The 12812-nt window shown below is 43.7% G+C and overlaps 1 protein-coding gene and 1 pseudogene across 1 annotated transcript; both read right to left on the reverse strand.

Moving 5' to 3' along the window:
- Nucleotides 1–3642: 3642 nt before the first annotated feature.
- Nucleotides 3643–4067, reverse strand: LOC148035745 (histone H4-like; annotated as a pseudogene).
- Nucleotides 4068–5091: 1024 nt separating this feature from the next.
- On the reverse strand, nucleotides 5092–5922 carry LOC148035746 (histone H4-like). Its single transcript, XM_087678998.1, has one exon. It carries the CDS (start codon nucleotides 5884–5886, stop codon nucleotides 5584–5586), a length of 303 nt encoding a protein of 100 aa, XP_087535124.1. The 5' UTR covers nucleotides 5887–5922; the 3' UTR covers nucleotides 5092–5583.
- Nucleotides 5923–12812: the final 6890 nt, after the last annotated feature.

Genomic DNA, 12812 nt, shown 5'->3' on the forward strand with positions numbered 1-12812 from the left:
AGAAAAACTCACATTATTAGCTTAAAAACATCCACATTAGGCTTAATGGCAAGATTGCTATTCCCTTTACTTCTTCTTTCAAGCTAAAAATTATTGACGAGATACAATCTTAGCCATAGCTACAAATTTTGAAGTGTTTAAGACCTATAATAAGATCAACAAGAGCTTTCACTGGAAAGGATTTGTGGAAAGATGTTAAGGACTATGTCATAAAGTGTATGCCTTGTCAAGAAAATAAGGATAGCACCCGTAAGCTAGGTGGTTTGTTGCATCCATTGTCTATTTCAAAAGGCAAATGTACACATTACCATGGATTTCATTATTGGTCTACCTATTACAAAAAAGGGTTAGAATAGCATTTATGTGGTAGTGGATAGACTCACCAAGACAACCCATTTCATTTCTACCAAGACTCAATTCACTACTTCACAAGTGGCTATTCAGTTCATAGAGCATATCTTTAGATTACATGGATTATCGCATGTGATTGTGCATGATAAGGATACCAAGCTCATGAGTAACTTTTGGCAAGTGTATTAAGCTCCATGGATACTAAATTGACTCCTTCTACAACCTATCATCCATACATTGATGGTAAGACAAAAAGGGTAAATAAATTATTGGAAACTTGCCTTTGCCATTCTTGTCATGATGTGTAGCATCCATGGGATTCATGGTTACATTTGGCTAAGTTTTCCAATAATAACTCCACTCATGCTAGCATTGGAGTTTCACTCTTTGAGGCTTTGTGTGGCTATAAGGTAGCCCTACCCATAGTTATTTTCAATGAGAAGATCAACCCTCATGAAAAGGAAGAATTGAAAAGAATGCAAACCCTTCTTTAAGAATGTAAGATAAATCTTAGAAAAGCTCAAGATCAAATGAAGATGTATGTTGATGAGAAGAGACGATCCTTAGAGTTCCAGAAGAGAAACTTAGTTCTATTGAAAATACCCAAGTCTCGATATTTTACTTTAAAGGATGGATCCAACAATAAACTTGCTCACAAATTTTATGAACCCTACAAGATCTTTAAAGCGTATTGGAGACTTGTCATATCATTTGAAACTTCCCTCTTCTACTAAGATTTATAATGTATTTCATGTTAGTCAACTCAAACTCTTTTTATGGTACCTAGGTGGAAATAGTTGATGAGCTACCTCCTATGGATGAAGGACTTATTTAGTACATTCTTAAGGAGATTATAAGACAACATGAAAAGAAGCTTTGCTCTCACTCCATCACGAGTATTTGATCAAGTGAAAGGGTTTACTACTTGAGGAAGCTTCTTGGAGGTTGGATTCCATTTTGGATGAGTTTTTCTATCTACAAGATACATTAGTGGTTGAGACATAGTCACATGGGAGCCAACTATACTATAAATAGAATCTGAACAATAGTTTGTTCTAAAAGAAATTTTACTCTACCTGATTTTTAGAATTTTTCCACCTACATAGGGTCAATGTACTCTTGAATAGCTATGTTTTGATATGTGGCATGCCCTATTTGGATACTTCTATCAAAAGTTATGGCATTTTTCTACAACATGCCCTATTTTCTACAACAAGCTATTTGTTTTTTACAAAGTCTATATCTTGAAGATTTGAAGGCTCCAATTTCTTTTGAAGACATCCAAATTATGTATATGGCAAAGGCAATATATATAATAAAGGTATCTCTATTTTTCAATACATTTGTGTGTCCAATTGTTCAAGATTAATGTTTTCTTAACAATATTTATTGATGCTTATATGACAAATGTGTAAAAGTTTAAAGGAATACTTGGATGAATCATGTAGAAGTTAACTATGTGCATTGCAAAGTCAAGATGTTGCATCTAATCCTAACCCTATCCTTAAGCAAATCAAGCCACTCGAGTTTGTTGATGGGAAGGAGAAAGATATGGAAATATGTTTTTCATATATATATATATATATATATATATCAGAAAGCAAGAGCATAAACCGTTGGGTACAATATTTCCCCATGCTCCCAAAGGCTTTTCTTAGAGCATGTATTTACAATTGTATTGTTAAAAGCTTTTACACATTTTAACGCATATAAAAACAATATGTAGCCTTCTTGAAGCATGGGTTGTATCATCTTTTAAGACTAAGGTTCAATATAATCTAATAATAAATCTCCAAAGATTGGTGACTCATAGTAAATCAATGAAAACAAATGAACCAACATGCCTTATAAGTAATCCAATGGTGGGTAGTACCAAAAACCCTAAGTAAATCATAAATTCCAAAGAATTCAACATCAACACTAAAATAAGTAACATGTATACAAAAATGAAGTGAATGCTCTACCTAGCTTGTGATAAGATCCATCAAATACATGCTACTATACATCTATCAAATCTATAAAATAATAAGCTTTATTATGAGATCAATATAATTAAATCATGTTTTAACACACTAACCATGTAGTGAAATAGAAATCAAGCATATTCAACCTTAATTGACCTCAAAATACTTACTCAAATAAAAACCCAAACCTCATAAGGAACATCATTAAGATTACCTCTATCACAAACCAAAGCTTGTTACTAAGATGCCTCTATCACCAAGCTTGTTTCTAGCTAAGTCTACTATGAATACAATTTCTTGCAATCCCAAAATTTATACTTGAGTGCTTCATCTCCTCTTGCAAAACAAGCACAATGGTGCAACTTGCAAAAGCCTAATGCCATTATTAATTAGGAGTCTTCTTCCAAGGACTCCAAAAGCATTAAGCTTAGTTAAAAGACAAAGTTATCATCCACATTCTTTTAAATCCTTTTTTTTTCCCATGGCTTTAAGAAACTTCTAACTTAAGGAACTTCTCATCTACACTCTTCCATGCTTCCTTATTTTTCTTAATCCAAATGCCACTACTAGCAAAAATATCTCTATATTTCTTTAATGTCTTAATTCTTTTACCTAATGTAGGAAGATAATGCCCCAAAAACTCCATCATGGTTAAAGTGCAAGGCATTATGGTTTCAATGAAACATAACTTCCCTATGCAAATTGATCAATGTTGTGGAAGCATTATAAAATCTCAAGCAATTCTCCAACTTCATAAACCCAATGTTGTGGAAGCATGATCAAATATCAAGCAATTCTGCAACTTCAAAACCCTTTTTAATTTTTTTAATTACTATATTTCTATTTTGACAAGTTGGAAACTCTCTAAAAATCTCAACTTAAAACCAAATAACTTGATCCAAAGAAGCATCAAAGCAAGAAAGTAGGTCCCCACTACAAGCCATGTCATACTTTATGGATCTAAAGCTCAAGTCTCCCATGTTGCTTTAAAAAAATGTTCAATCTCTATTGCATGGCCAATCCCAAACAATAAACCATGAATAATCAAATCCATAGTTAGATGTAACCTACATGCCACACATCTTCAAAATGGGCAGCCCATAATGATTTGGGGATTTTCTTATATCACCTTTAGGGATAAGGTTGGGTATTCTCCAATCCTCACTTATAATGAGAGAGAGAGAGAGAGAGAGGAGAGTCGACTAATTTGACTCGAGTCACATGGCCAAACTAGCCGACCCCCACTCCTACCATATCGCAAAGCCTCCAAGAAAATCATACCACCTGGCGCCGAGAAGTGCCATACGCAAAAAGCCCGAGGGGTTGGTTACCTCGTGCATGCGATTGATAAACTTGGAGAGGAAAGAGGTGGTGTCAAAGAGACACCATTGCAGAAAAGAAGGGGCAAGAGAATCCACAACCGAGGGGGACCCGCCGCCGTTGGCTGCTGTGAAAGAAACACACCCCTAGATCCATCCGCCTGGTTCCCAAAGCCACAGAGGGTGCGGCCTTGCGCTTGAGGAAGTAGACGACGTCCATGGCGGTGACGGTCTTGTGCTCCGTGTAGGTGACGGTGTCCCTGATGACGTTCTCCAGGAAGATCTTGAGGACGCCGCTGATGCGCTTGACGCCCCCCCCCCTCTTGGCAAGGCGGCGGATGGCGGGCTTGGTGATGCCTTGGATGTTATCGCGCAAGGCCTTGCGATTCCTCTTCGCCCCGCCTTTCCCCAAGCCCTTCCCATGCCCCGACATGTTGATGCTTTCTAGCTACTTCCCTCCCTCCTTGAGACATTAGGCCTGCTCTCAGCAACTACCACGATCGCAAGCTCTTTTGGCATGCCAATTCACCCTCGCTTTTTTATACAAGGTAGTTTTGTGTATTTGCCCCTATATTGAATCTTAGACATCTTAGACATTATGGAGAAAGCTCGATAGTGGAATGGATAAAGTTAATGTGCACTCAATAGTGGTGCATTGGAGACAAATGCTCTTTAGAGACCAAGAAAACCTAAATGAGATATAAAAAAAGGTTTGGTCTGTTATAAGAGGATTGGCTTCACCTAGGTATAATGTGTTGGAGAATGGAATTTTTCCCAATGATTTCTTTAAAAAAAGAAAGCTTCATTTTGGTTAGGCCCCATGGGAAATTTCAACATTTTTGTAGCGTTTGGATATAGATGCATAGGTGTAATCAAGAAGTGACATTTTGTGGTTTGTTGATACTTGAACTTATGATACAAAGTTATCAGCTCTGGAGCAAGCTTTGGTTTTGGGCTTTGCTTCACTTGTGTGGATTGTTAATACTGTTGTGTCTATATTTGATGCTTGGATATGCTTATACTTTGTGGTTCATTTCAACGTAGCAATGTTATTTTTAATTGTAACATCGAATGATCATGTAGATCTACTTCTAACTATTGCACAAAGCAAGTATGGATACAACTACAATATTAATACATGGTCATTGCATGTATATATAGTATTTTCTCTTTCTTGCACCACAAAACATTATATGTAGCACCACAAATTTTAGGTGCAAGAAAGAGAAAATACTATAATGTCCCTTATACCAACAACAAGACAAAGAGTGGCGATGAAACTTGCTTCACCTAACCATGCTATATTGAAAAAATATACATTCCCAATTATTTCTCAAAGAAAAGAAAACTTTATTTTGGCTAAACCCTATGAAAATTTTTAAAAGTTTTGTAACATTTGGATGTAGATGCATAGACACAATCAAGAAATGACACTTTGTAGTTTGTTGATACTTGAAATTATGGTGCAAAGTTATTGGTACAATCTCTAAAGGAAATTTTGATTTTAAGCTTTGCTTCACCTATGCAAGTTATTTTCTTTGGACAAACTTAATTGCTCACTTGGATATGATTATAACTTGTCAGGTATTGACGCACGCTCCGGATCCGACAAGACATACTGAAAGGCATATCGAGTCAGCGAACGTGTTAGTATGTAGAGTGACAGAAGTGACAGCTGCACCGCGGCGGACCACGGGCCTACATCCGTACATGCATTCGAGAACTGTTAGCATCAGCAATACGCTGCACCTGAACAACCGCGCAGCAACAAGACGGGGTGGAGGCGCGCCTGCAAATCGGAATGTAGAATCGGAGAAAGGACTTGAGCAAAGAGTTCGGTAGTGATCTCAGAGAGGGGGAAAAGGTGGTGTCATAGAGACACCGTTGCAGAAGCACGAAGAACAAAGGCGCGCCCGGGTCCATTGCCGTAGAGGATGGTGTCCATCCGCCTAGCCCCCGAAGCCGTAGAGGGTGCGGCCCTGGCGCTTGAGGGCGTAGACGACGTCCATGGCGGTGACGGTCTTGCGGCGGGCGTGCTCCGTGTAGGTGACGGCGTCCCTGATGACGTTCTCCAGGAAGATCTTGAGGACGCCGCGCGTCTCCTCGTAGATGAGGCCGCTGATGCGCTTGACGCCCCCCCTCCTGGCGAGGCGGCGGATGGCGGGCTTGGTGATGCCCTGGATGTTGTCGCGCAGGACCTTGCGGTGCCTCTTCGCCCCGCCTTTCCCCAGGCCCTTGCCGCGCCCCGACATGCTGATGCCGAAGATATACGCAAACCACCCCCCTTCTTCCTGATACAGTCGCCACACACAACGCTGAAACGATCGCAGGCTCCTGCACGCTCCTCAGGTGAGTTCTCGCTGTATTTTATACTCGTTTTGACTAGCAGTCGAGGGAATGCCGGGAGATTTGAATTTTTAAGAGAAAGGCGCAACTGCAGCATCCGGTATCCCTTCAAACGTTATTACTGACATTGTGTCCCCGGCGCCCTCCAAAACCTAATATGTTAGGTCATGGGGACTTTAGGGCTTTCACAAACATCCGCCCAAAGTTTAAAGATGTTTGGACTAACTAATCACTTTTAAGAAAACTAAGGCTAGTTACACACCCAACAACATACGCCCCTGTATTTTTTGAATATGGACATAGTACTTTTATACACTAAATGGACACAATTTATTTAAAATTTTAAAAATTAACATGAACTTATAAAATCTTTTGATTGGTTATAAATGCAAAAAGTGTACGCTTGTCTATCACTTTATGAAGTGGATAAAGAATTCACATGTTCAACACGTAAACAACAAGTCATGTCCTCTCCAATGTGTTGTTAACCCTCAAACGAACGAAGGTGAAAAATCCGAAAAAGCTAAAGCAAAAGACAAAGACAAAGGCCAAGGCAAAGAGAAATGGAAGACAAAGACGTACAAGGAGAAGAGTCCTAAATAAGGGAGAAAGGCGCACAAGGAAAAGCGCAAGTCAAAACTTTTGTAAAAGAGTGCAAGTGCATCATGGTTTAATTCAAGGAGCGCTGCCGTGCAATTTGTAAATGTAGATGGGCAGTGGAAAGGAAGCTAGAAAGATAGAAGGACAATGGAAAAAAGGGCCTAGGCTACGGCCAACCATGTAAAAAGGGGAAAAGGAGATGACCGCCCAAAAGGGATTTAGGGTTTTGTATATAAACTTGAAAAGTGAATGAGAAGCTCATTCTTGTGTGTGGCCAAAAGTAGCTCTCCTCTTCTTCTTCTTCATGCTTGCTTGAGCTTGTGCTTGAGAGAGGGAGTGTGAGAGTGTGAGGGAGTGAGTGTGTGAGGGTAAGGGACCGAGGAGGAGAAGCTCTCCATCTTCTCCTCTCTTCTTCTCTTCTCTTCTCTTCTCTTGTCTTGCTCGCGGCAATGGAGCTCGGAGCGTGGAGCTTGAGGGTGGAGCTTGCTTGAAGCTTGCACTTGGATCGTGGAGCTACCGGAGTGCGCGGGAGAGGAGGTAACTCGAACGGCACGAAGGTAAGCTCACTACACCCATATGGATGGCGTGTCGGCTATATGAGAGGTAGCCATTAGTGCTCGGCTTGGAACGCTTGAAACAATAAGCGGTCCGTGGGTCTTGGCGGTTGAGTGAAAGCTCCCACATTTTGGTTCCATTGCCGGGACAAACGGATTCAAGCCTTGAGCGCTTGCGCGCTTCGAATCGAGCATCAAAGTAAGGGGTTTCCCCCGAACCGGTGCTTGAGGTAGATAGGTAGGAAGCGAGGGGGTTGAGGATGGTATTCGATCTCCTTGGCAAGTAGGTTTGTTGCTTTCTTGAGATTTATGTTGTGGAATGAAGTAGTATAGGTATTTACTTTATGAATTGGGTGCATTAGGGTAGGAAAAAACAAAGAAAAAGAAGAAAAAAAAAACAAGCAAACAGTAGGGTTTTCTGTTGCTGTATAACAGGCTAAAACAGGGAAACAGGGGACCAGATTCAAGTTTCTGGGTGAGACAGTGACAGGGAACTAGCTGTGAGGTTCTGCAATGCTGGGAAAGGACCTTAAGAGGCCTGGGAGGCCAGGACAGACCTCAGTTCCTTGGTTTGCCTTGTGAGAGAGAGAGAGAGAGAACTTCTGGTTCACAGGACGAGGAAGCGCTACCCCGATCTCTAGGTGTCGGCGATTCGTGCTGCTCCAGGTGAGTCTGGTGTTTTCCAACAAGTGCTCTAATCAGATCTAGAAATTCTGTGGTGATTGCGCGCAGCAAACAGTAAGGAGGGGTCAAACGCGCAGGAATCGCACTCGCCACCGATGTAGTCGGACCAACTCGCAGTGGTCCGATTCCCAAAATCGGACCACCCGAGTTCTTAATCGGATCATCCTGTTCGATCGGACCACTCGGACCACCAAAATCGGACCAGATCTTAATCGGATCATCCTGTCCGATCGGACCACTCGGACCAACCCGTTCGATTTGGACACTCAGACACTCGGACCCCTAGAATCGGACCAGTCAAAATCGGACCAGTCCAGAATCGGACCACCCTGTCCGATCCGATTCCCAAAATCGGACCACTTTAAAAATCGGACCACTTTTTTTATCCGACTCCTGGAATCGGACGTGACCAAAATCGGACCACTAGGCCGATCGGACCAACCCAAAATCGGACGTCTGATTCTGATAATCGGACTCCTGAAAATCGGACATCTGAGAATCGGACAAAAAACTGTCAAAATCGGACAGGTATCTAGAACCCGAATTCTGACGCATCTAAACCCCAAGATTGACCCCAAAGACCGCATAGAGCTAAAGGCACATCACAGATCCTCACTGGACTAAAATTTAGAGCACGTAGTTCAAAATTTGGTTATAAACGGTCCTCCAAATTGTATATGGCGTCTATCGTAATGGCCCTGCGGGCCGGGGGAGACTGCCCTCTCTGGACCCCCCCGCACCTCCCCCAAGCAGGTTGGAGAGAAAACACATGCCGTGATAAGTTCTCCAAATTGGACCCGAGTGTAGTAATGGCTCTACACGAGCATGGATTCTCACTTGCAAAAGAGCAACCAAAAGCCCATACTCAAACAGAGAGAAACAGAGACCCTAGAACCTCAACGGGCCAATCTAGCCATCAAAGGCAAAAAGGCCACACCACGAGAATACAAAGACATTGTGTTCAGAACATGTCTAGTCAGGGCGGAAGGCAACATCAGCAAGCTACAAATGCCGGGATGACTAGACATGACACTCTTTACGAGAGATATACCTTGAGCAACACTGCACAGACAACCCAAGACATTGGTGGAGAATCCATGTCTGGTCATGCATGTGGGGACTCAAGGGCATCTATCAGAAGGCTTAAATTTACAAGCCAAGACCCGGAAGATGAAGATATAGTACCACCTGCTTATCTTAGGGTCAAACTCACTGCGAAAAGAGAGCATACTATTGATGCTCTAATTGATGAAGGAGCAGATTTTAATATCTTGACCTATGAATCATGGACCCTACTAGGCCAACCAGAGCTCACTCCGACTAGTGCAACTCTTAGCCCTTATGGGGGACACCCACAAGCACTCATAGGGAAGTGCAAAATCCTTGTGACAATTGAAACGGAAAGCTTGCCTATCCTATTTTATGTTCCTCAAAATAGTGCTAGCTACGGGAAATAAACCCTCCTAGGAAGACCCTTCAAAAGGGCGACCAAGTATGAGGCTGACTATGTGGCACAGAGGATACACCTGACACTACCGGGTGTGAGGATAGTCACAACCTTTAGCAAGGGTGACCTCATCAAACCTCAAGGGAAAGGCAAGGAAGGTGTTGACGTAATAGTCAAGCCTACTAACGAGAGCAAGGACTTGTTGGAAAAATTGATACAAGCACAGGTCGAACAACAAGAACTAGTGAGTGAGGCCAGGCCTAAAAAAAGAAGGTCAAGAGAAAATGCCAAGGACGGACTTTGGACTTACAAATATCGTAGAAGACCCCAAAAGAAGCCCAAGCCTTATAGACGCAGGCATCGATGGAGGGTCAACACAACGCCGCGATGGATATCCAAAGCGTTGCTACGTGCTCAAGGGTACTACGCAGGTAACCGATGGATTTGGGTACCAAAATCCCCTGCTAAACCGCCTCTATCAGCTGAAGGCCAGATTGCATCAAAAGCAATGAAGCACAGGAGGAAATCTAAGAGAAAATCTAGGTCTCGAGGCAAGAAACCAGACATTATTGTTCAAAGGAAAGAGCCTCAGCCTAGCATGCTAAATAGTCAGATGTTATACGTAGCCATTGAGCATGCACGAACATCATTAGTGCCCAAAGAGCCTTTGATTTCCCAAGGGGAGAACAAGCATCATAGGCACAACATTGCTCAAGGCAAGGCTGATCGCTCAACAAAGCAAATGCACAATCGTCTAATAGCATTGAGCAAATCAGTCAGCCAGTGCCAAGTCTACCTAAGAGTCCTAGATCTCCTACACCCTCTTTTGCCAAACAGACACAGGAAGCACAATAGTAGTCGTCAAGGGCGGCTGCTCAATCCCAATCTCCATCTCCATCTAAGCTTTCAAATGTCCAAGAGGTGGGACATGACGCCATCTGTAGCTCTCGGCCCAAGGATAGGCCTGTGCAACCTAATGTGACTAGATCTCGATCTACACAGATGAGTGCTCAAAGGGCAACAAAAGACACGACTACTTCCGATCACCCTAGGGACTTGACACTGCAATCCACCGAGGGTAGCTAACCCACTGGACTAGCCGCTACTACTTCCAATCAGGGATCACAACAGTCACAGTCCTTGGCCATGACTACGCCCCTAGCGGAGCGTGTCCTTAGTAGTACACCTGTGAAGGAGGTGCCGCAACCAGTGTCCTTGACAACTCCAGCACTTCCAAAGCACCTAGAGCCTAGGCTTGAGGAGAGACCTCCCAAAGATGTGGCCAAGGAGACGGCGCATCTGACCACTCAACCTAGCAAGGCTACTCCGCAGGCCACGACTAGGTCCCATGAGGACCCTCTAGAGAAGGAAAATACTGAGGCCCGACCAAGCACATCAATGGTCGATGTAGCCCAAGGTCCTGAGACGTTAAATGCACCTGCATTGACCAAGAAAAAGAGGAGAAAACATCGAGAACAACAGCAGCTACAGGTGGTTGTGGACCCCAAGAGCATTGAGACCAAGAGCAAGGGAGAGCGGGGGAATAAAGCATCAAGTCCATCCACCAATGAACCCATTGACGTCTCTCTTGATAGCGGTGAAACCTCAGACACATCCGTGTGCTCTGAAGAACCCGAGCAACAGTTGCCATCAACAGTTGCTTGCAACACTCTATCCACTGACAATAGAACTCACATTGATAAATCAAGAGTGGATACAACGTTGTCACAACAGGGTGACAAGGTCCTACCAGTTACACTCGAGAAGAACCATGACAAAATAGCAGCAAAACCTGAGGAGCAACGTGAGAACCCCACGAGCATGAGAAATCCTAGCGTTAAACAATCTTGCTCATCCAGGCCTGAGCCCCCAGCCATGCTAAAGCCTAAGGAAACTCTTAGAACTTTGCATGAGATAGCAACCGAGCAAGCCCTCGTTGAATATAGAAGTGTCACAGAATGCTTAATTGAGTTGGATGCTAAGCTCAAAGTGATCGCACGTGTCTACGTCCTTGCCGACATGGGCACAATCCCCAAGGAGCAGCTTGGAGATTACTTGCCCTTTCCTTTATCCTGGTAAGAGCAAGAACATCTTGACGAGCACTACGACAGGCTCCTGCATGAACGCATGTGACTCATCTCTGACGAGGAGGCTGACGAATTGTGCTTAACCATCACGTTCAATGAAGTGCTCTATCGACCGAATCTCGTAGACATAGAGCAACTAAAGCGACTGTCAGCATGCCAGAGTCAATTTGAGCAGCATTGGTGTGAAAGCCGCGTTGTAATGGCCGAACTAGGGGCTCAGATCATGACAGTCTCAGAGGAGCGATTGGCCAAATGGCGATCCCAGAGGGACCCAACCTATGTGGCACCTACCTCCCTTCGAGTACTGACTGCCATCCGGGGTACGGACTTAGCTAGAACTAGCCAAGAGAACGCTCTATTTGATAAGGTTCTCACTAAGGAGGAGTTACATATAGCCAGTAGACTCGGACAAGGTTCCATGCTACTCAATGTGGCAAAATATCTATCGGTATTAAGTAAGCTGCCACGAATACTAGATGCATGTGCCACGCTCCAGTATAATCCCGAGTTCTACAATTGGTTCTTATCCTCGTGAAGTGACATGGATTCATAAATATGTATATAAATAAACAATGATTTTTGTGTCACCCTGTATAGATACTATCAATACACACAAGCAATGATAGTCAAGCGCAGGGAGAAGAGTTGGGTTTGATAGGCTAAGCTCCTCAGGTCCTCCTCTCATCACACTTTTAAAAGTCGTGTGACCATTATCACCTCCAAGTGAAGGGCATGCAACCCTCATTACCGCCATAGGAAGCCTTGACCAACGACTCTGATGGTGTAGATGGGGTACCATCCCTTTCTATACACCTTTTCCCCTTTCTGGTCTATCCTTCTGAGGAGGAGCCCTGCCTAAATCCATGACCGCCAGCCGACGTAACTCGGTGTGAACCAAGATCGGCTAATTGTAGGAGGCTAAATATACATCACGGGGGCCATCTCTCTACAACAAGCACAGCATGCCCCACCCCTCCCCTTCTCGTCCTATGCACTTGATAATCTGCACTATAATCCCTTACATATGAATGGTCTTATCATGTGACAAATCCTAATCCTTGATTCACATCTTACAGGCCCCCCGCAAGGAAAACATGGAGAACCAAGGGCAGCTAGCTTGCAAGGATGCTCTCCGCAGCCGACGGGAACATGCAGCACACACCCCTCCGCCAGTGCTCTACGTGCCCACTCTTAAAAGGTACGCCAAGAAACGCGGCCCCAAGAGCTACCGCCCCGGACGAAGGCCGAAGAATCCGCGGGCCAGGGGAGCGGACGCTCTGGGAGGCACACAAAATGTGGCAACGCCAGTTGCACAAACCCCCAATGCACGCTTGGACACCAGGTGCTCACGAAGTGACAAGGCGGCCAGGGATAGGGCATAATTTAATGAATTGTTTAAAGACATTCTGGAAACGGTAGCGGCCCAGGACTACACCATTCATGTCCCGGCCGACATGTTC

The sequence above is a fragment of the Lygodium microphyllum genome, chromosome 5 (assembly GCF_053477565.2).
Source record: "Lygodium microphyllum isolate KBCC chromosome 5, Lygodium_microphyllum_v1.1.10, whole genome shotgun sequence".
NCBI classification, from domain to species: domain Eukaryota; kingdom Viridiplantae; phylum Streptophyta; class Polypodiopsida; order Schizaeales; family Lygodiaceae; genus Lygodium; species Lygodium microphyllum.

Bases quoted from the DNA above. Each gene is read 5' to 3' on its own strand.
- LOC148035746 (XM_087678998.1), bottom strand. From the start codon at position 5,886: ATGTCGGGGCGCGGCAAGGGCCTGGGGAAAGGCGGGGCGAAGAGGCAC.